Genomic DNA, 24,955 nt, shown 5'->3' with positions numbered 1-24,955 from the left:
GATATACTTAAGTACTGTACCGTTTGAACCCCAGATATCAATAAGGATGTAGTACACCTTTTGGATAGCACCAGAAGATAGCTCACATTGCCAATAACTATGGATGGTTTTCTTTTATAAATTCACATCTTTCGTTTAATGAAAGCTGAAAAATGGTTTTAATTTGTTAGTTTTCTGTGACTGTTTAGCCAGATACACAAACAAGTATGTCCAATAATGGCATAGAACAGTCAAAAATAATAATAATAAAAAATATTGAAAATATAACAAATTAAGAAGAGATAGCATTTGATCAGCTTGATCTGTTCATGCCCAGTACAAACAAAGCCAATTCTACACAAATCAAATCTCTCCCACTCATCTTACTTAAACTTAACAATCTAAACTAAAAGCTACCACAGAATGCTATTCACCTGGCTTCTTAGCAGTGCTAATACCGTATTCCTTCAAATTTAAGACGCCCTCGAATTTAAGACGCAGCCCAAATTTACCACACTCAATTTGAGGAAAAAATAAAACATCAAATAAATATGTGTTCACAAGATACAACCTCAATTACGCTGTTGTATCGTACAAAACTGACATGAAACAGTGTTATTGTAGATTAACCACATAGCTTGTTTATTGTGCTGCACACTTGTGACAAAGAGAGAAAGAATCTAAGCTGTAAATTTCCCTCCCAACCAGAAAGGGCGCTGTGTAAGGTGAGCGGTATGCTTCCCCGTAGACTGGTTGACTCGACGGTAGGCAGAAACTGGAAGTCGGCCATTTTGGAAGCGCGTAGCTGCAAGTACAGGAAACAAATCCCTTGTGACCGACTATGGGGCAGGCAGCGATTGGAGAAACCAGGGCACTGGGCTGACTGCAGGGAGGAGTTGGGTAGTACAAAGGAGACGCAGTTATGTGAGTACGGCTGAGATTGTACATTCAGCCGCAGCATGTCTTTGTTTAGTTTCTGTGTTTGTGCGGAGATCAGGAGCTGCAGCCATGGAGCCTCACTGCACAGCACAGCAGCACACAGACACTTGGACCACTTCCCCCTGGATCACATAGCACAGTTTCGTGCACGGAGGATTGTAGTTATTGGAGTGTTATTTTGTTTGGGACTGCAACCCGCTGTATTTTTAGACTCCCCTATACCATTGCTGGTATAGTGGTGGCTTGCTTTTCTGTTTGTAGTTTTAAAATAAATAGACTTTTTTGGGAGTACTACTGCGTTGTGTGTGTTATTTGCCTTGCCCCACTCACCACCCTGTCACAGCACTGTATAATAATTAAGATGGCGTCTCTGTCGTTCGCAACAGCAAGCACGACACAACATGTAACCCAGCAACCACAACAGCATTGGACATGCTTGGCATGTCGAAAAATATGGGGGTCTGATCAGCATTTCCGATCTGTCCAAGCTGGTACTGTTTGTTAGAAATGGTGAAAGTTGGACTCTTGGACTTCCTCAAGAAGCTTGGTATGTTTTTTCTCAGCAGTGTCACATTGCTGCTTTTGTATTCTGGCAGACACCTTTGTTGTCTTTTCTCGGCAGTCAGTCACCTTGCTGTTTGTGTGCTTGGGTAGTCACGTCTTTTGTTGCCAATTTTAATACATGCACCATTATACTGTAATCTAATTTAAGACACAGGATATTTGAGAAGCAAAAAGTGGTTAAAAAAGCGCATCTTAAATTCGAAGGAATACAGTAATTAATGCTTCACAGCTCCTCTTTTCTCACAATGGCTAGCTGTCGACTGCAGAGAATTTATTGAAACCAATGAATTTGTGCTGCTTTCATTATTTTAAGTGGGAGGCAGGAAGACTCAAATTCACATCCCATTATACAAAATAGATGGTTGACATTTTAAATCGGCTGAAATCAAAGTGATCGCTGCTGTTCAGGTTGCTGAAGGCACAATATCAAAGAAAAAGAAAACTCACCCTCTAAGCAACACAAAGACTAATAAATTGGAGTGTTTACTTGATAGAAAATGAAAAACATTACCGCTGGCCAAATACCTCCAAAATGCATTAAAAAAATGGCAATCATGTTGTAAACTCTTTTATAAAGTCAAAATCATAAACTAGAATCATATCACTGTCTGAATCATACACAGTACTTTATATACTTTACAGCAGCCAAGTGCTTAAAGCACATACAAGAATGGCTCTTATTTTCACGGTTATTATCAGGATAAAAAAAAAAGACAAACGGAATTACCTGCAATGATGTTAGGCAATTCAGGCCCAAACATATCATTACAACTCCAAAAAGGACTGTCGCTACGTTTCGAACATCCCACACAGACTCCACCAGTGGGATACTCCCCACCTGCCAGTCGTAGCACAGCACAATCGGAGCCAGCAGAAGCCAGGCGTTGAAGGCCAGAAGGTATGAGCAAGTCAGGAATCTAAAGGCAGAACAGGAGAAATGCCACATATTCTTTTATACTTGTTCCTGTAATGAAATGCATGTTTTATTGCAGTCAGTTTTAAACAAGATTTAAATGAACATGGATTTAAATTCGGTGAAGCAATATAATAGGGACTATTTAATGATCCAAAGAATTTTTATATATTGAAGACTTTTTTCATTGCAGTTTTATTGTATTTAGAAAAACACCTGATACATTGAATTAAAGGTTGCCGGTTGTTCCATTGGCTCCAGTATAGATCATTAAAATAGAGCTCCACCTACATATATTGTAGGCAGCTGTGTTATCGCTGTGGTAAAATGGTATACACTAAAGTAAAAAGATTAACTTTCCCTGGTTTTCAAACATGCAATTATTTATAATTATATGCAATTCAAAAAGAGCACAGGTTATATACTGTAATTAGAAACAATAAAACAGGAATCACTGTAATACATATTTGATCTAATTTACTGTAATAAAAAATTTAAACAGCGTACAAAATAAGTCTATTTGAGATTTTCCTGGCAATTGTGAAAAATATAAGTATACAGTAGCTGCTGAAACTATTGAGGTATAAACATTCTACAATAGTGAGGAAATATAGGTGATGTTTGTATTGATATTCTCTTCATGATCCAACCACCAAAAATGCCCTTTGATGCAAGTTCAGCCCCCAGCGCAAAATAATTGTTTGCAGTTGGTCTTGCGTGATAATGATAACCGTAATGAGTTCTCTTTCAATGCCTGTTTGCAATGCACGTAACTAAATGAACCAAAATATAGGAAGTATATTTTACTTTATGTGTGCAAGTGAACCAGTTTTAAAAAAATGTCAGGTACTAAAATTAAAATAACTGCCAGGTCAATTCTAAAAGAAAAATGTTTACTCAACATAAATTACTGTACCATTACAAAAAATATTTCAGCTTTACACTTTGCAAAAATGGTGCTGTGGTAACATCCATTACATTACCATTAAAGCATTAGACAACCTATTTCATAATGTACTTTTGCCCAAGGCCCTTTGGCAGTGGTTAGAAGGGTGGACGAACTTCCTTCTAACCACTACAATTTTCATATTTAAACCAAATAAATATTAATTACTCCTTTTACTGCTTTAAGTTATTGTCAAAATACGCTTTTTTCCCCAGCTAAAAAAAACTGTGACCTATTGTGCCATTGTCCTATTACCGTTTCAAAATTAACTAGAATGCATTTAGCTTTTTAAGATAACACTGTAACTGCTGTACATACTTTAAACAGTACTGTATATAGTATTATGTGAAAAAACAAGATTGAAAATGGTAGGTGTTTTTTCTAATTGAGAGAGACTGGTTTCCCCACTCACTTGAAGTGGAATGACCTCATGTCTGTACAATACGTTGACAGTAAAATATGTGAAACACATGTGGATGTTAAGGAACTCCAATCGGCTTGATTGTAAACGGTGTATTAGAACTACATAATAAGGTCCTGGAATATTAGAAAAAATATTAAAATTATGTGTGTTGACGTACAGATCTACACAAATACTTTCTACGGATATCTATGATTTAGCCAGGATTTCGCTCTTATAGCTCCCTGTTTCTAATGTTTTCTTGAGTACTTTTGTATCCCAGTCTTATGGGGGTCCCCAGCCACTAACATATATGTACAATGTCGATTAGTCAAATCAGACCAATACTTTGAATCTAGGAGTTATTTATTTTAAAATCTGCCTCTTTTTAAAATTAACTCTCATTGTTTCTTGGCACCAAAAAACAGCCACCCAAAGATACCAAAAATGCATTCTGCTTCAGTGACTTAATATAAGCATGTTGAATGAGTCAAAGCAGTCTAATGAACACATATAGAAACAGCCTGCTTTCACGCAACTGATGCTCTGAATAGTGACAACTACAGAACTACATACATGAGATCTTATCGATATCAATCTAGGTCAAAAAAACTACATACATGAGATCTTATCGATATCAATGCAGGTCTATTTTAAATATCTTACAGGTGGTGGATGGTAATACCACCATTCTTCATTACAGTTAATAAGTGGGTAAATAAATCACCCCTGAAGGGGAAAACTCCAACTGCATTTATTTTCCTTAATATATAAATATGATAGTTTCACAGTCAATACACTTAGTTAAAACTCTACACTTGGTGCAACCATGAGAAAATCAAAATATAGCTTTAAAATAATAATAATAAAAATAATTAAAAAATAATAATAAAAGAAAAATAATTAATTAATAATAATAATAATAATAATAATAATAATACTATGTAACACAATTTTTGTTCCTGTGTAGTAAGTGTTATTTCCTAATTGCTTATGCCTCAAAAGTATAGAAAATGGCTATTATTCCCCACAAACTTTGCTTTTGTGACCAGGACAGTGATATTTTGAAATTTACCTATTTCCAATGAGAAAACAGGTGAATTTGTGTCTTTTCGTTCACATAAAGTCAGAAAAAAACAACATATGAATCCAAATTAACATGTATTTATACTAAAGTAATACAAAAATGACTACAAAAGATTTAGAAGTGAGTAGTTTTTCGACATTTACGATTATACTGTAAATCACTTCCACGAATCAGCCCCCAAATGTAGTCTCCCATCATGTTCTCGTTATACTGTCCTTGGTAGCGGCGTTCAAAGTCCAGTATATCCTGGTGGAAGCGCTCGCCTTGCTCCTCCGAGAACGCTCCCATGTTCTCCTTGAATTTATCAAGATGAGCATCAAGGATATGGACTTTGAGGGACATCCTACAGCCCATTGTGCCGTAGTTCTTCACCAGAGTCTCAACCAGCTCCACATAGTTTTCGGCCTTGTGATTGCCCAGGAAGCCCCGAACCACTGCGACAAAGCTGTTCCAAGCCGCTTTCTCCTTACTAGTGAGCTTCTTGGGGAATTCATTGCACTCCAGGATCTTCTTTATCTGTGGTCCGACGAAGACACCGGCTTTGACCTTTGCCTCAGACAGCTTAGGGAAGAAGTCTTGAAGGTACTTGAAGGCTGCCGACTCCTTATCTAGAGCTCTGACAAATTGTTTCATAAGGCCCAATTTGATGTGCAGTGGTGGCATCAGCACCTTCTGCGGGGTCCACCAGTGGCTCCCACTTGACGTTGTTCCTCCCCACAGAGAACTCGGTCCGCTGTGGCCAGTCCCGCCTGTGGTAGTGCGCCTTGGTGTCCCTGCTGTCCCAAAGGCAAAGATAGCAGGGAAACTTGGTAAAACCGCCTTGGAGACCCATCAGGAATGCCACCATTAAAGCCTCTTGATGCCATCTCAGAAAAATGCAGATATGTATCCACTTAGGCAGCTGGAACTAAACTGAACTTGTGGGCTTAAGGCCCCTGCATTTATACTACTATTTATATTACTGGAAAGTTCTAGAAGTTACTCCAAGTTTATTCAGCACTGAATCTATCTGGAATGTTCTGGAAAATAGGTAAATTTCAAAATATCACTGTCCTGGTCACAAAAGCAAAGTTTGTGGGGAATAATAGCCATTTTCTATACTTTTGAGGCATAAGCAATTAGGAAATAACACTTACTACCCAGGAACCAAAATAAAATAAAAAAATTGTTATACGGTGTAATAATAATAATAATAATAATAATAATAAAATAGAAGCTTTACAGTATGACCACCCAGGAAGCGAAGAGTATTTCAAAGCTGGTACTCAGCCTAGAGTTATTTTCTACACACAGCTGCCTGCCTCCAGGCCAGGCGCTGCAGCTGTATTTCAGAGTATGGTTCTAAAGTGAGTGATGTTACCTTGTGAGTAGGTGTGGAGAGAACGATGCTGGGTTGTCTTGTTCAGAGAATAAAGGCATCGATCCTCCCATCATCCACAGGCGAAAGAATATGATAACAATCACCTGCATGTGAAAAAAATTAAAATGTGCATTATTCTTAATTAATTCTATTATTGCTAATTGTTTTGTTAATTACTGTCAGCTGGAGAACATTGCAAATTGCAGCCAGCTGCAGTGTATTTAAGAACAGCAGGCAGTCTACTCCAGGCTCTGCTGTGGGAAGAAGCCAGATTGCGATTGCGTATTCAACGGTACTGTGTGAAGCCTTTTTGTTTCATGTTGTGTGAAACTGTGTACTGTTTTGTCAACCGGTAAACAGCTTACCTGTCCGGTTATTTAGGTAGGTTCCTGAAATGTGTAGTTAGTGCTCAAGGAGAGCCAGGTTTTTGTTTATTTGTTAGTTGTGTGTCAGGTCAGTTTTTAAAGGGGCAACGAATCTGTTCTTTGTGTGATTACAAGTAAAAATGAGTAACGATAGCTCACAATATACATACTAGAACTGAATAGTCCCAATTTGCTAAACCTCTGAGAGACGATGACATCAGACTCCTAGGTGGAAACCTGTATTCGGCACATGCAAAACTGTATTAATCAAAGAAATAAACAATAATATGCCTTAACTGGGACCCATTCTGCATGGAAATTATAATGTCAAGCAACGTTGCTTGACATTATAATGAAATACGATGCCTTTTACTATTGAAAACAAATAATAATAAAAAGGAAATGTTGTAACTAAACCAAATAGAAGCTGGAGGAAAGGAAAACAGAAATCAGGTATACAGCCACATTTACATTGTTGTTGTTGTCAGAATGAATACTGCTTGTAGTGTAATTTCTTTCACAAATAGTTTTGTTTGTAAGTGGATATTTATGTACTGTTTTGTACACCAAACATAATTAATGACATGGTTTTTACATTACACCTATAAATACATATTCAACTGTGTGCTTCAAATTTTAAGAAATGTACAAATTTTAAACCAATCTTGCAAATACACTATTTTCTGAAAGCAAAGGGTTCAAATCATGACTAGACTTGTTTTGGAGAATCAATCAAATAAATAAAAACAGTTTCTTTAATGAATAAAGGACAAAGCAGGTTTGAATATTTTGACAAAGTATATGTTTAAAAATAAATTAAGTATATGCAGAGTATGCATTTTTTATATATTTATTTAATACGTTAACTGTACTTTGTGCAGCTTTTAAAAGTGCACTTGTAGACATACTGGTTGAATTACTCATTTCAATGGTTGATGGTAATCAGAATAGCAGCCTTAAAGTCTAGCAGTATAGAGGAGACAGAATTTAACATGCAGCTACAGTCTTGTTTCAGCACCAGCAGAAAATCCTTTGGGATTTCAAACGCATGACATTTAAAACAATAGAATGCATTCATTATGGGTCGCAACAGTACTACATTATTTCATGATTAAAGAATTAAAGAGCACTTTCTGGATGGAGGCATGTTGCTTCCAAATAACAAGTTTAGTTCTCAGGCCTGTACTATTTTAATTATATTTAAAACACAAACTTTTTACAAATGAAATTCATGGAGAACAGATCAGACAGACACCTACGAGATAAACATCATTTATGCTCTTAATTGTTTAATTGATTTTTCTAACAGCTGTACACAAATTTTATTTTATTTTACATTTTTTTTTATTAGTTATTATCACAATAAGATATTTGACCCTGTAATATCCAGATATTTTTGTATGCAGAAAAGACACAGTACTATACCTATTACCAAACCCTGTTCCTTGTACAAGATACAAGATTAAAGATTTGTCAAGCAATATATTATATATGACACTGTTGTTTTTTTAAGGCTGGATTGTAAATGCAATATGCTACAGAGTACTGAATCATACAGTACTGTATATGTACAACTAGCCTCTCAGGGTAAGGCAGTATAGATCTACAGAGATGCAACATCTCATTTCCAAGCATCTCATTTCTTGTCCCTCTTTTACGGAACTGGAGATTGAAACCTTGTTTTTGATATTTTTCCAAATAGGAAATTCTATTTTTGTGGAGGGAACAAACTGTCCCAATGGTGCTACAGGGAAAAAAACTAAACAGAGAATGCCTGATGTAGCTGCTCCAATTATTTTCAGCCTTTTTCAACTGTAGCCAATGTCAGATCACAGGAAAGAAGAAAGCATTTTCAAACAAAATGAATTTGAACTCCACTGGGTATCCTCTGTGTATTTTTCAACAATCCATCTCTTTGAAGTCCCTTGAAATACCATATTAAATCAGTACTGTATGTGACCTGTATGAATGATGAGAGTGGCTGTCATAGTGTTTCAGCAACTGCTTTCTTTGTTGTTTGTGATCCAAATTGTATTCACCTTGTTCCTAGTCTTCTAAGGGCAAATCCCATCACTGTAATATCCCTGTTACTCCAGTTGCTTTTCTGAAAAACTACACTCTCCTCCGCTCTTTCTTCTCAGCAATGTTATTGGTTCTGCTTCACTTCCTGTGTCCACACAAACACCCAGAGACTGCATTACAATATATGTATCTATAATATGAGGAAACCTCTCCCTTCTCTCGAGAGCCATAAGTCCATATACCGTATTGGTATGTGCATATATTACAGTCTGGGCAATAATGTCAGTCCCTTAGAAATGTCCAAAATAGATGGCTCTATTCAAATGATCCCAGTGGCGGCAGATCTAAATACTGATTCTTCAGTAATTGAAATCATTAGACGAACAGGACCCTTTGGGGTGTTTTAAATATTTGTATAGACTGAAATACACCAAGGAGATTCACCAGCACTGTCTGACTTTCATTCTTAAACTAGTTTTGGGAAGTGGAAATAATCAAATTGATCTGGTGAAATGAAATTGGTCAACAAGGTGCGCCATCTGAAATGTGGGTCACAGCAGCTTTAGCATGCTTCACACTGACATGCCATTTTTAGCAAGATAAAAGTCACACTAAATAGCTGCTGCATCAAATTAAAAATGAGGAGTGGGCGTGTGATGTGTAAAAAAGGTACATCTGTTGCCTCTCATACTTACGTAGACAGTAACAACAGCGGCTCTTTTAAAAAATGGTCCAGACACTCTCAAGAGACCTTTGATCTTGGCAGAAGACATATACCTGGATAGAGAGAGAAACATATGTACTTTTAATTGAAACCAAGGCATAAATATCCAAAATCATTTCTGGGTGTTTTTAAAACACCAGACTGGCTTATGACAAGTGGAATGATGTAAATTATCTTCCTGCTGGCAGACAAATTATTCCATGCCTCAATATAATGATCAGACCGATTCCCAAATTACAACACAAAGAAATTATATGGATTCAACAGAATAAAATGGATTATTGTTTTTATGCAAATTTAACTTGCAACTAATCTTTCAAGAGTTCTGCGAGGCGTATGATTAGATTATAGAGATTTAATGAATTAGGTTGCTGGTTTCTACCTCAATGCACCAAAACCGGCAGGTTAAAACATTGGCTTGTTGTGACAAACATCACTGCTTTATGGCTACATAGAGAATCCATAAAGATAATCAGAATAAGGCGTGTACTTTTATACACAAGTAGCTATGGGTTAGGTTGTCTCACAAAAAAAAAAAAAAAAAGTTAAAACATTAAATTTAAACAATATTTGTTGATTTTGTTATCCTTTTGAGGCTTGTTGCAAATTTTAAATATTACTAAGGCATGGAAAACATATAACAAAACAGCAATAAAGACTGAAATTAAGCTCCTGGAAAAAAGATCAGAAAAGAGGTTTATAAATGGACATTTGATTTCTCAGCACCACATGGCATTAAACCATTCAAACACAACACAATACCAACTATTTACAATAAAAAGAGGTATTAGAAATGAGGTCATACTGGCCGGCTTTCTGAAAAAGAAAATACCTAAATTGAAGCTTTGTAACAGGAAACTCAAAATCCCCTTTGGCTTTGAAATGGAACAGAAAAGCTTTGCCCTCTGACAATAGAAAGGGAAACCTAAGTGTTATTAGGGAGGTTCCGGATCACACAATAGTCCAGCCCTACTTGGTTATACAACAGAAAACATAGATAGAACGACTTACCTTAAGAGAAAGGTGCAATAACACAGTGTTTATTCAGCCAAGTTGTATTTAAAACAGATGCATCCAACCAACCTAGTATTTTTTTTTTATCGTTATACTTCAGATAAAAACCAATGTAAAGAAAAACAAAGCATCTCCGGTAGCGTAATCTAAGGGATATGCCCTATCATACTGAATAGTTTGTAAACATGCAGTAAAATGATTGCATCATATATCTGCCCTGCGATTTAAAACAATGTGGCGGTGAAAAGGTTCATATCTACAGCTATGGTCAAAAGTTTTGCATCACCTAGAATTTTAGGATTGAGACATCATTTAAAAAAATAAATATGTGAACATAATTTTTCATCTTTTATTTAAAATCATGTACTTTTTTTTTTTTTTTTGAAATGTCACTTTTTAAAATTGTCAGTTTTTCGTTAAGTATATGGAAAACTATAAAGCGGTATGTAATTCAATATGTTAAAGTAACATTATTCAGCAGCTGTTAAAACAACGTTCACTGGACACCACCTGCAATGGAACTTTATTGAGAGAATCAAAGAACACATCTCTGTACCAACTGTAAAGACCCAATGTCAAAGCATGTGGTCTTTTTCAATGATATTGACAGAGGTTAATGTAATGCAGCAGTGAAAGGGATCATTTTTACACTGGTAATGGAACTTAAGTAAGAACATAAAATAATACAGCTGCATACCAAACACGAAGACAAGAACTCAAAGTGTATGCAACTGTAACATGTGACAAAAGTCACATGACCTCACTATAGCAGCCATATTAGGTCAGAGGTGAAAGTGAAGGGTGTTGTTATAGATTGTTCCGAGGAGTTTCCATAACACTAAAAATAAGACGTTGCCAGCTTAAATGGTATATGAGATACTAGTAGTAGTAGTAGATGCGGCATTGGCCACTTCAGAAACTTATGACTCAGAAACTTATTTTTAATAGTGGAGTTCTAGACAAAAGTTTCAAGTTGTTTTATACCTTTGTGGTCGTGGATGGGTCACATAAGACACAGTGATGACTATATGGACAGACACTCATTGGTATGGGTGGCCATAACAATAAAATCATCAACAGGCAAATGCAAAAATGTTCTTTGCAATACATATATATATTCTAAATATTGATGTTACTTTTTCAGCACACACCTTCCCCGTATTATACTTAAAATTGAATTCCTTAAGTTTTAGTTATGAGCTGTGTAAACATATTCAAGCAATTTCTGTTTCTTTTGGCTGAAAGTGATGAAATAGCTGCATGTTACCAAGGATGAAATGCACAAAAAACTAATCTGAAGCATACTAGTGACAAACATGAGCTGGGTATATTCAACAGGACGATTTCCAATCAGATCACTGACATGTATCTTAATACATTGCTGCATCACATTATATTGTTTTACAAGACCAAAGGTATGATTGTGTCCACAACAGAAAAAAAAAACGTGTGTTACTGGCTACTCTCCTGTCTATTGGTTAGATAATGTTATATGTAGTTGGAATTGTATTGCTTGTTGGTGTCCCTGTGAATCATACACAAGTTTGTTGCTAAGAAAATGTCAACCTTACATGACAAGTAAGCAAGCGCAAAGTTGCTGGAGCATCTCCTTGTGTAATGTCATGCAGCATACAATATAAAACCACTTAGAAAATGGCATGGTATTGTGTAGCATGCATACTCAGAGATATATATATATATATATATATATATATGCTCCCTCCATGGAGGCAAGTGCGGCTGCGCTCTTGGACATGCTGGGCATTGAGGCCGAGTATTGCCAAGAGGATTTGACCTGCTCCAGGAAGTCTGGGAACGCCGGAAAAGGCAGGGGGGTTGAAGTCTGCGCTGCTCTGAAGACAGACCTGCACTGCTCTGAACTTGCCTTCCAGGGTACCTGAAGGAAGTTGGCGGCCCTCTCCATCAGTACCCGAACCGAGTTCAAGGGTGCTAGAATCTCAGGCTCCGAGGCAAGCTCGGAGCTGGGGACCGTTACCTATGTAAGGTCTCGGGCCTGAGTCTCCATCCACGGGAAGAACTCCTCATCCCAGGAAGCCGCTAGGGAGAGAGCATCTTGTTCCTCCTCACTCATCACCATGTCCTGCTGATCAACCTCTGCAGCAACCACTGGCAAAGCCGGGGTATTCTCTGGGGCAAGCGTTGGTGGAGCTGGAAGGGGTACCCGCTGCCTGCTTAAGTGTTCGAGTATCTGAGCCATTTGGCCCTTTAGCTCGGTAATATCCCTCACCTGGTCCACTTTTCTGGGTACTGGAGCACAAGGCTAGAACGACCTCGAAGCGTTGAAGCACTGAAGCGTACAGTCCTCAAAGTTCCGAGGGTGTCGAAGCACCAAGGCACCGAGGCTATGGAGCACAGGGCCACTGAGGCCACCGAGGGTGCAATGCACAGAGCTGAAAAGCCTTGAGGGCGACGAAGCGCCGAGGGGTGGCGTCCTCGAGGCACGGAGGGCGTCGAAGCGACGAGGTCCCGAGGCTCTGGGGCAACATGGCACCAAAAGTCCCGCTGCACAGGTTCGAAAGCCTCGAAGCGTCGAAGCGCCAGGGCGTATCATCCTCAAGGTACCGAGGTCTTGGGCTAGTGCAGCACTGAATGTGCGCTGCACAGGGCTTGAAAAGCCTTGAGGCACCAAAACACCAAGGTGTATCATCCTCGAGGTACCGAGGTCTTGGGCTAGCGCAGCAGTGAATGCGCTACACAGGGCTCGAAAAACCTTGAGGCTTCGAAAAGCCGAGGCACGTAGCTCTCAAGGTACCGAGGATGCCAAAGCTCAGAGGCACCGAAGTGATGGAGTGTCGGGGCACCGATGCCACTGAGGTATCATTGGCGGTCATCTTCAAAATGAAAGAGAACTACATTTTCCTTTTTTTTTCTTACTGGTTTAAAATCTGGTTACTGTGTGTTTGTTGTGTATCATTCTCTATTATTGTTTCTGCTTTTGTCATTATTTGCAATGATTACAAAGGATTGCAGTAAATTCTTTTAAAAAGCTTCAAGGCTGATTTTGAAGAACTGAGGGCAGGAAACATATTAGTGTTGCACAGGCTCTGGTGCTAGTATGCCTCCCCCTCCTCACTTCCTCACAATTATCCTGGAAGAGTGTTATTAAAAACATGGCCAACAGTGATGTGAATTGTGTAAGTGATTCTTTAGATCGATGGAAAAACTCTTAAGCATGGTACAGTCAGCACTCACATAGCCGACCCTATAAAATTGACTTCAGAGACGGTTAAACGCATGTGACGCATATCTGATTATTTCATTTTGGCCTGTTCCAACCCTTGTCCGTTTTTCAGGGAACTCAAAAAAGATACAATATCAAAAATGCATATCTGAAAGGAGTTTGTTTTAAAATACATAGGCTTCCATTTAGATGTACTATATTGGTTTTGTTGGTACAGTACTATATTTTCAACAGAAGTTTTTTCAACAACTAAAGGTAAATAAAATACATCACACTACCTAAAACTGTTTAATGATTAACTGTACATTACCCTAGCTTGTCTCGTTTGCTTTGTTTTGGCTGCATTTTCGTCAGGTGAAACTGGAGGAAGTGCTGTGTAAACACACAATATAAGGAGATTAAAACAAAAAAATGCAGGCTGTGACGGATATTCAGATAAATTGTAACATTGAAGAGATGGGCTTTGTGTCAGAAAACTGTTGACAGAGTCGGAAATCGCATGTGACGGGTAAGTGCATTAATTTGTTACATATATATATATATATATATATGGGGATTGATTTTATTCTTAATACAAGGGTGGTAAAACGCCACTGACGTGTATCTGGGTAATGGATATCTGAGTGCTGACTCTATAAGTAAATTGTTATCCCCAGATTCTGATACATATAGCGGGTATCTTGCATTTTATTTAAGTTGGCTCTTTGGAAATCAACAAAAACGTGGTTAACACAAATTTAGGATGTTTTAGGACTTGTGCAGCATCACACACAAATTAAAATGTATTGAGAAGTCTGTTAATTCACTGCTTAATCCTAAATTATAGGAGGCTGTGTGGTCCAGTGGTTAAAGAAAAGGGCTTGTAACCAGAAGGTCCCTGGTTCAAATCCCACCTCAGCCACTGACTCTCAGCAAGTCACTTGACCTCCTTGTGCTCCGTCTTTTGGGCGAGACGTAATTGTAAGTGACTCTGCAGCAGATGCATAGTTCACACACCCTAGTCTCTGTAAGTCGCCTTTGATAAAGGCGTCTGCTAAATAATAATGATAATAATTATGTTACTAAATTAAATTGCTCGCCGCTGTTTGAGGCAACACTGCAATCCCTTTTGTATCTGGGATTTTACTTTGGCAAGGCAAAATGTCAAGATTTCCAAACACCACAATTTAAATCATGAAAACCTGGACTCTTTTTTAACAGTTCAAAGGAAGGTCAAGTGGGGGCTTTTGGCAACCCTTTTGTTGTGTCTAATGAGAACCATAACTCTAGCAGAACTGCATTACATCAACAATGAAGGCTGGCTTATTTTTTATTTATTTTTTTTACAAAAGAACAAAGCGTCTAGTGCTATATATTGTACCAAACCTGGACCTCTTTGTAATATGAAAGAAAGTCTCAAAAACTGTGGAAAATATCCATACTGTATCTCTATCAATATGTCAGTACATTTGGAAAGTAGAAAAGAACTTCTGTCACAGCTTTCATATTTGATTATATCTTCATCTGGTCATGAGAATCTTGAAAGAGGTGGGCACTTTCAATAAATGTCAGTTTAGTCCAGCGATCCTAAGGGCAAGAATAGTTTGTATCATTGGTATCTAAAAAGAAGCTGATACTGTATATGTATTTATAATAGAATACTTTGTCTACACATTATTATGCCCTCAAATGGAAAGAAAGCAGATTAAGTCATCAATGTTGGTTTGTAGATTTCTATTGAAAAACCTAATTGCCAAGGGAGAATCGCTTCAAGACAGCCTATTAGCACAAGATTGGAGTTTGACTTTTCTTTCTGCTTGACCCTATTGATTCCTTGGTATTGATGCTAATTAAATCTTTCAAAAGCACTGTTCAAAGGTCTGAGTGCAGCAATGCAAGCAGAATCAGAAATAACCATGACATCTTGCGGTAAACAAACATCATAATGCACAACCCTAGCCTTTGGTGGTGGTGATTGTGATGTTTCACATCTGGACAGCATTGATGTCACTACTCAAGCCAGATGCTTCTTTGGTATTCTGTCAGATAAGGGTCTGGACTCGAGCAGGTCATCACTTCTCCATCTGTATCTGTCTTTCTAAACACAGTGATGTGGATGGTGTCTTGCAGTCTGTTTCGGATCATTATCCTGGACCAAATCTTCCAAATCTTCCACTGGCTCTGGCATGTCGGTTCTGCTGCTTTGTCTGTCTTACTCTGTTAAACCATGACCAGACCTCCAACTCAAGTTGTTTGAAAAAGCAGCCCCAGCCCCAGTAAGTTGTTTATCTTTAGATCAAACTGCAGTCAGTTGCTGTACATTGCCACATTGATGCCTTGCCTTTCCCTCACTTCTGCATTACCTTGCTTCAATGTTTTGACCGATGATACTGTTTGACAGTCTTCTGTAGCAATATGGACAGATTCTTTTTCTACGTCAGGAGGTTTAGAATCCACCAGTTAGCTCAAGATCAATGGCCTTTGTACTTCGCCTTACAATTTCCTATAATATACTTAAAAGTAGCAAATAGTAGTGTATATATTTTTAAATTATGCACAGTATTTTTCTTTATTAGCACGCTGAACCACACTAATGACTGCTTTATTCAACAAACCTATGAAAAAAAAACACCTGAAAAGACAAACTACATTTAAAAGATAGCTGGTACTGTATTATTATAATGATTACATTTTTTTAATGCGACCCATGTCACTGCTATTGTTGCTTCCCTCTGTATTTGTTAGAATCTGGTTGCACAGCGCAAAATTATGCTAAAGAAATGTCAATCTACTCTGACAACTGTGACCACGTTTCCATGTAGAAGGAATGAGAAATCCTCACTACTGGTGTTAATGAATCAAGGTGCTTCTGTAGAAACTTAGGAGACAAGTACACATTTGAGAGTTTAGAAACGCCAGTGCTGCTTATATTCTCTCTGTAGCCATGCTAGCTGCACTGCTATGCTGTGCTATCCCCTACTGGTACTTAATTTACCGATATCTCCATCTGTCCAACACATTTAATTATGAAGATATACATCTAATATCTTCTACTAAATAGAATGCCTTAAGTTGGCACATACCTTTTTAAATTCAATTGCCTTTTTTTATACTAATTGTCTACCAAACTAACACTGAAAGATGATTTTAATCAAAAGTAAACTTTAATTTTCAAATAGAATAACTGCAGCAAATATAGATGGCATATTTGCATTCCTGTCAGTATTACGGTTACTCTATAATTGAAAGAAAGGCTCAGATTTTAGTTGGTTTATACACTATGAAAACCGCCAGGTTTTTTATTTTGTATTCTTTCTTTTGTGGTTCTGCTGCATCATTACTGGGACTGTTCTACAGTTAAATTCATTTTGAAATCTTTTTTTTTTGCATATTTTAACTCACCTTACCCAGTCAAGTCAGAGTCTGCATAAAGTAGAACAGGAATCTTTTTTTTTTGGTGGACAAGAAAATTGTACTGAAGGCTGTTAGCGCAATGTTAAAATCAATCTCCATTTACATTACCATAACAGAAGAATAGAATTCTGTAGTGAAAGCCTTAAAATGAATCATTTATTTGACCATTTCCTTAACGCTTATTGATATTTTTCACAAGGACTTAATGAAATTTGAATATCTTAACAGCGGTCATTTACTGTTGGATTAGCTAAATTAACTGAAAAGTACACAGTTGCCAAGGACAACTGAGCTGCACCTGCCATTTTCCAGCAAAGCCTCTTTCAGACATTTGTTTTGGAAACAAATAAGATAGAAAGAATGTCTTGTATTGAGATAATTTATTAAATTTTTTATATCCTTGTGGTTTTACTCCAAATCATTTCCCTCCAGTTACTAGATTCAAAATTCCTCTCAGCATTTCAATAAGGGCTATACAATGCAGTTAACAGGATCCGGCGTGTGACGTGTGGTCCCTGTGAAGATCAGTCTGAGTGACACGCAGGGGTTGGTAAATAATTTTCCAGTGAATTAGGTTTCTTCTGGGGATTACACTATCACCTAGAGAAGGAAGGTCATGGCTGAAGCAGAAGGAATTATCATTTCCAGTCTGGAGTACAATAGCCCAGTGAAAAGCAGACTGTCTCACTTAACCATGACACGGCCAAACGTATTTTAAAAAGAAGCAGCGGCACAAGTATATTATTTATGAATCTGAGGAAACACAGTATTCTGTAACTCACAAGTTCCTTCCCAACACAACCTTGATGCGATCAGATTGCTGTAATTGGGATAATGAAGCATTGTTTGATGCAGAGAATCACTAAAAAGGTTGGATAACGTTTAGAACGAGTATTGGAGAGGCTTGACCAGCTCGGATCATGGAAAAAAAGTATTGTTATTGGTTGCTAGTAAATCAACGTCAAAAAATCGACCACATAATTTTCACAATAAAAACCTGACATAGCTTGAAGGTAAACAGCCAACTTTGTCAAATATCCACGATAGTTACAGCACTCAACCTTGCCTCTCGCTGTTTGTATGTAACTCCCCAACTGTGCAATACAAACAATATTAAGATTTACCACTCAACTCCACATACGAGCAGTCACTGAAAGTAAATTGCATTCAAACTGTAATAAATAAAATGATAACATTAAAAATATATATATTTATAACAATAAAATCTTGAAAACGCTGGACACAAACTTACAACCATTGGGAGTTCGTTGGGATAAAGGGGTTAAGAAAAATGGATTCTCTGTCGGCAGAGGATTGTATTTATACAGAAAACAATTAAATATTCGGTACATCTGTATCTCCAAGAACACCCAGACATTGGGACAAAACAGGTGTAATCCCTTCACAGCAATACCAGCCATGACAGAACGACTAATATATGGTTACAAGATGCATGATGCAATTTTCTCACACCTCTCAATGAATGTAAATGAAAAAGCAATGCAATTTGTCAGTGGAGCTGTGTCTGCTATCTGACAAATACAGCAGAGTATAGGAAGAATGTGGTTTTAATGCAGTGTTTCAACTACAGTTAAATTATTACAGTAATCTATCACGTAGCACTAGAGCAGTCTACAGTTTTGAGTGGAGTTATCTATCCTGGACCTGTATACTGTTTTGCAATGTCAAATGAGTTAAACTGCAGCTGCAATACAGCATACACAATAGTACCATTTCACAGTTTAACATCCATTGTGGGGTAAAGAAAATAAGTAAGGCAGATTAGAAAGCAACAAATGAATGGGCGTGTTAAGTTCATTCATTTAATTGTATCGCAATAGGTATTATTGTAGAAATTAAGAATTGTGTTTGTGTGTATATTAGCTCAAGATAATGAAGCATGCTGAGGGGGTGACTCAAAACAGTGTGGTCATGTTCACTGCCCAGTGGCCGTCTTTATTAGCATAATAGCAACACACATAGACAGCACATAAACAATAGCCCTGCCAAATAGGAGGTTGCAGAGACCACATTAGAACATACTGTTGCTGTACTCAAATTCACACCAAGATGTTCCGCCAGTCCTGGATTTCAGTCTTAAACCCCAAATCTAGTTTCCTAAATGCTTTTGCTGCGATATGGAGATCCAATTCTTTCCAATAAACCAGTATACCTTATGGTGCACAGTATACTATTTTGGTGTATCGTATAGTATAATACAATGTAGCACATTACAACTGTACATCATCACCACAACAGCTTGATAGGAAATGTACATCAATAAGTGTAGTCAATCTAACACCAATCCATAAAATGCTAGAAGGCCAGTTACGACAAAGGATTTCATTTTTTCTTATCCAACATGACCAGTAAAAAAAAAAAAAAAAAAAAATCTACTCTGTACTCAAATCGCTTTATAATCTATGTGCAACTCCAGTTTGTTAAACTTTAATTAAACTGAATTTCAGAAAAATAGTCCTAGATTTTCCTGCTGTTGGTAAGTGGAATTTGATTACAGAGTAGATAAGAAAGCCATCTAATATTGATGAATTTGTAGGGTTTCTGCTGGCCCATTACTTGGAATCCGTGATCTGTCGCCATTCATTTTACATCAACATGTTTTATTAACTGTAACGGTTAACACTCTTATAACAGGCAATTGTTCAAGCAAGAAAGGAAGGAAACAAGAGGAAAAAAAGTAAAAGAAAGTTCCAGGCCATAAGTATGACCCCTTCCCGATGCTAATACTCCAACATATTTGCCTTTAGGCTGTGCACCTGGACTCTGTTAAGGTCGTGTCTATTAAATCGTCAGGATTGTAAGCTCATACAATGTAATTATTATTATTTTTTTTTGGTAAAAAGATTAATCTTGGTTCTGTGTGAATTGAGACTAAATATTACTGGTTTCACAGGTTACTTAAATTAGAGTCTGGGTGACGAAAACAGTTGTCATTTGTACCCAATTCTATTAACTTTATGGCTTTGTTTTATTAACAGTCGAAAAGTGAAGGAAATAAAATGATAACACCATTCACTAAAAAATAATCCTGATTGAGACCACTAATTAAAACTGACTTAAAAGCAAATTGCAGTAAGTTTTGGGAGCTAACCATCCTTTTTCCAGGTTCTAACTTGAACAGAATTTCTCCCCTTAATGGATCCCTGTCCTGTCTGTACTGCAACTATCTTATGCTTGAAAATATAAACACATTATCTCCTACCCAGTGCTGCTGTAACAAAGGTCAACATTATCTACAAGCTTCATCGCAACACACAACCTGGCCCATGAGCCCACACAAACTGTTGTTACCAGCTGTTGTTACCATATGCTACTGACATATGGTATTACAATCTGTTATTGCAATTTGGTATTGCACAGTTATCAAATGTTATTGTTGCATTTTATTATCACGTTTTTACTATCTGCAATTAATATATATGACTAAAAAAAACCTCAGATTTGCAACAGATTTGCTTGTGAGGGGATAGAGTCAAAATGTGTGTATTTACATTTTGAAGAATATTATAATACTGTTTACATTCCATATAGTTTCACTAATGTACAGCCCTCTAAGAGCCAATTGTACCTGCAGCTCCCTCGCTCTGTTTTATATATTATGATCAGTAGTAGGCACTAAAGTATAGGTACAGTGGATGTTTATATACAGGTGTATATACTATTGTTAGAGTTTGAGAGTGAAACCTTTTCCATGTTACAGTATAGCTGTACAGTATAGCAAAGAAGAGCAACCAGAATTATCCTGAGTTTAAAAGGCATGTCGTATGCAGACAGGCTAAAATAACTGAATCTATTCAGTCTTGAACAAAGAAGACTACGTGCCAATCTGATTCAAACATTCAAAATCCTAAAATGTATAGACAATGTCGACCCAGGGGACTTTTTCGACCTGAAAAAAGAAACAAGGACCAGGGGTCACAAATGGAGATTAGATAAAGGGGCATTCAGAATAGAAAATAGGAGGCACTTTTTTACACAGAGAATTGTGAGGGTCTGGAACCAACTCCCCAGTAATGTTGTTGAAGCTGACACCCTGGGATCCTTCAAGAAGCTGCTTGATGAGATTCTGGGATCAATAAGCTACTAACAACCAAACGAGCAAGATGGGCTGAATGGCCTCCTCTCGTTTGTAAACTTTCTTATGTTCTTATGTTCTTAATTTCAATGGTCTTCAGGCCTTTCCATGATATTTGAATAGTGGCAAACCCAAGATGTTGTGTTCATGACTCTACCCTAAAAAATCTTGCCATTCTAATATTAATAACTTGCCATGGTATGGCCCCATGTTAGTAACTGAATAAATGACATTGAGCCCATCCTCAGGCAAGTGGTCCTGGAGATTCAACCTTTATTAGTGCAACCAATCAGATGCCACAACTTCTGCTGGAGTTGGTCACCAGTACCTGGATTTTAATACTCTCAAAAACAAGTGCTAGAATAAACTTTTGTTCTACAATGACGTGTAGTATTATTATTGTTATTATTATTTTACACCAGACAATTGGATGCTGTCTACCTATTATTTATAATGACTGCCTTCATGTTTGTAATGGAAGTGTACAAATGGGCATGTACAAGGAAGGGAATTCAAAACAAGTCATATTCTGAACAAACCTGTCAAGAAAAAAATGGTATATTATCCTAACCCAATACCGTAAGTGTTCTTCGGCTATGTTGTTTATACCAAGATTAACCAACCACAGGCAATAACTTGAATTATAAAATAGGAAATATTGTAGGTGATTACTTGCATTGTAATTGCATTGTCTTTCATCATTTTACTAATAGGGGTTTACTATATTCAAAGCATTCTCTGTCATTTATAATCATACAGTTTCAGCAAGTTGATTTAGCGGTGTTTGACAAAGGTACTATAAAGTAACATAAGAGGTACTTTCATAAGGTGATGTGTTTTATTATATAGGATAAGAATTCATATTTGGGATCTGCATCAATAGTGAGTAAAATAAAGGAGAGGTAGTGTAACATATTTATAGTAGTCTGGTAGTAAATTTGCTTTATTGCAATAATTTCTCATGCTTATACTTTTATTCCAAAGCTAGTTCTTGAAATTATATACCGTACACAATTTGTCAGAAACTTTTTCCAAACAAGATAAAAGAAGTCTCAATGTGGTCTACAGCAGGGCTTCCCAACCCTGGTCCGGGGGACCCCATGTGTCTTCTGGTTTTCATTCCAACTGAGCTCTCAATTACTTAACTAGACCCTCAATTGAACAAATAATTTGGTTATGCTTTTTACTTGTTTTCAGCTCTTGAACAGTCGCAGCTTTCTAGCTAGCTATAACATTTTATAAGTAAACCTGAAATCTGCAACTTTTTAGGAACAATTAAAGGAGTGGAGTTTAATTAGGAAAATGATTAGTTCAATTAAGGGTCTAGTTAAGTAACTGAGAGCTAAGTTGGAATGAAAACCAGAAAACACATGGGGTGCCTAGGACCAGGGTTGGCTCTACTGTAGGGTTTTGCGAGGTCTCCTATGGTTTGAAAACAGATTTAACGGTATTTCCAAAACAAGGTATAACATACTGTAGACATGCGCAGGACTTAAAATACTGTTATTTTTGACATTATTTCTTTGCTGACACAAACAAAATGCACAGCAAGGCCTCGTGCATTCCAAGCGAAATACAAAAAATGTTAACCTATAAAATGAATCCTACATTACTTGCTATAGATTACTTGCATCCACACTCATTTTGTGTTAAAGGTCAGACCACGACAATACACATGATTTTGCTTGAAGAAACCTGTCACTCATTGAATGTATTTCTGTTTTTTCTTATGTTGAGCACAATGAATGGTTGCAATCTGCCTCTGCCTGCATCTAAACTATCCTTTACACTCAACCCCTTCTCATTCCTCTTCAAGCAGATCCAATGTCTCTTTGTTATCTCCTGCAATTCCTTGATGACCTGCCACTGGTTCATGTCTACTACTCCCATAGTGGTAACATGGGTGTACCAACTCAATCTCGTAAACAGGGAGAGGCCAGGGGAAAAACAAAATCACTTGTCTAAATAACTTCCTTGAAATGAGCTGCAGGGCCCAAATATGTGCAATACAATGCTGTTGCAGAATGTCTCTTAGAAAAATAATCGCAGCAAACCTGCTTCCAACCATGGGCTTGCCCTGCTCTGCGTCATTATGTTTCTACTAGTGAAGCAACTACAGGTACAATATTGAAAGATGAAGTGAACTGTCTGCGCTGCACCTCGCTTCTTATCACATCAGTGTTCAGCTGGCATTTTAAGAAGTGAACCTCCCACTAAGCAGGCACAAAGAAATTCCAGTGGTCTCTGGGATAAGAGTCAAAAAGTGCTTGTTAACTAAATGTTTCTGGCAAAAATCCCTCAAGATAATACTCTTAACAGTATTCCTCTTTACCCCTGGGATTAAATCAACTGCTGCATCCATTTTCAGAACAATATTCACATTATCACTATCACAAAGCATGGATGTGAATGTCAATACTACAGAAAACTACTGCAGTAGTTATATTTGGGTTACCCTTATATTTTGACAGCTGTACGGCCAAAAGTAGCATTAACTCATTTTGCTTCATAAATTGGAATCAAACCTGCTGAATAATGTTAAATTAACATATTGAACTACATACCGTTTTGTAGTTTTCCCATATACTTAACAAAAGTGACATTTCAGACATTTCTAACACCGGCTTCCAGTAGAATTTTGCGATATCATTTTGTAGTTTCTTTACATACATGATGTTAAAGTAAAAGATCAAAATGATGTCATATAGCCGCTTTTGTTTTTTTTTGTAATTGTCTCAATCCTAAAATCCATGGTAATGCAAAACTTCTGGCCACAGCTGTAGGTACACTTGTTTAAATAAATAAATACATAAAAATAAACAAAACAAGCAAACATGGAAAGTAAATACGATACAGTAGTTTTAGTTGCACTTTACTATAACAGTAATATTTTATGTTTAAAAAATAAACAAATAAAACAGCAACAAAGCTTATTTCTGTTGTCTATTAATCGCGGTTTCTAAAACCTAAAGCCAGGCCACAAACATAAGTTGTGACCATCCATTACCTTGAATGGCTTCAGATGGACTGTCTGAGCCAAAGCTTTAATTCAAATCAATCATGAAATGCAGCACAGTTTGTTTTTCGCAGGAGAGGCCCCAGATGGAGGAAAGAATGGAAAATACATTATCCCTCCAGGTCAGGGTTGAGGTGAATCCGTAGAGCACTGCAAGGGAAAACTGGCATATTGCCCACCTAACGTCTGCTAAGCTGCATGCACAAAGCAGACTTAATTTGCCAATCATGGTAATCATCTATATATTACTAAAAACATTACTTAGCAAAGTTAAGAAAACTAAAACTAAATATTTCTGTCAGTTTGCAGTAAGCTTATACTTACTGCTGCTAAAGCTTCCATTCACAGGATTATGATCTCAATACCAGGAAAGCCTAGTTTTGCAGTAGCTTCCTCATACACTAGTTCAAATAACAAGGACTGGATGGATGAAGCTTTACAGCAGTATGTAATATACCCGTCAGTACAGAATATGAGATATCACAAGGTCAATGAATGCTGAGAGAAAAGGAACACCTCATGCAATAAAGTTTCAGTTTACACAATCATCTGTTGAATTCTCCAGTTTACAATATCTCCATCGAACGTCCATGTCAAAAAACAAAAAGAATGGTTTGTGTAATCATTTCTTACCTTGTGCTTTGTTTTCCCCAACTGGTCCCTCAGGGATAAGTTTACAATATATAGACCCTGATTAGCACTAATCTTGGACCAACTCATGCTGTTTTAGGTAAGGTAGTCACAATTAATGCTGATCAGGGACTGTGAAACCAGCCCTGTGTATTACAGGTGTACCATGTATCGTTCTAATATTTGTGTCCACATGTCCTGGGCCATTAAATCAACCCCAGAATTGAAAAGTAATTTCTCTGCTCAACACCGAACTGTCTCCCCATTTTCCTATCTGACTGCCATAATGATATTCAATCACCACT

At 37.2% G+C, this 24,955-nt stretch overlaps 1 protein-coding gene across 1 annotated transcript in view; it reads right to left on the bottom strand.

Annotated features, from left to right (window-relative positions):
* The window catches only part of LOC117416002 (protein O-mannosyl-transferase TMTC1-like), a 102,526-nt gene that overhangs the window by 56,273 nt on the left and 21,298 nt on the right, over positions 1-24,955 (bottom strand). The window contains exons 5-7 of the mRNA XM_034027001.3: positions 9,271-9,352; positions 6,189-6,292; positions 2,210-2,399 (exon numbers count right to left, since the gene is read on the bottom strand). Coding sequence (XP_033882892.1) covers positions 2,210-2,399; positions 6,189-6,292; positions 9,271-9,352 — 376 coding nt within the window. The remainder of the gene's footprint in view (positions 1-2,209; positions 2,400-6,188; positions 6,293-9,270; positions 9,353-24,955) is intronic.

This window comes from Acipenser ruthenus, chromosome 7, assembly GCF_902713425.1.
Source record: "Acipenser ruthenus chromosome 7, fAciRut3.2 maternal haplotype, whole genome shotgun sequence".
Lineage (NCBI taxonomy): Eukaryota > Metazoa > Chordata > Actinopteri > Acipenseriformes > Acipenseridae > Acipenser > Acipenser ruthenus.
Note: the sequence above shows the minus strand (reverse complement) of the source record. Positions and strands in the feature narration are given on the sequence as shown.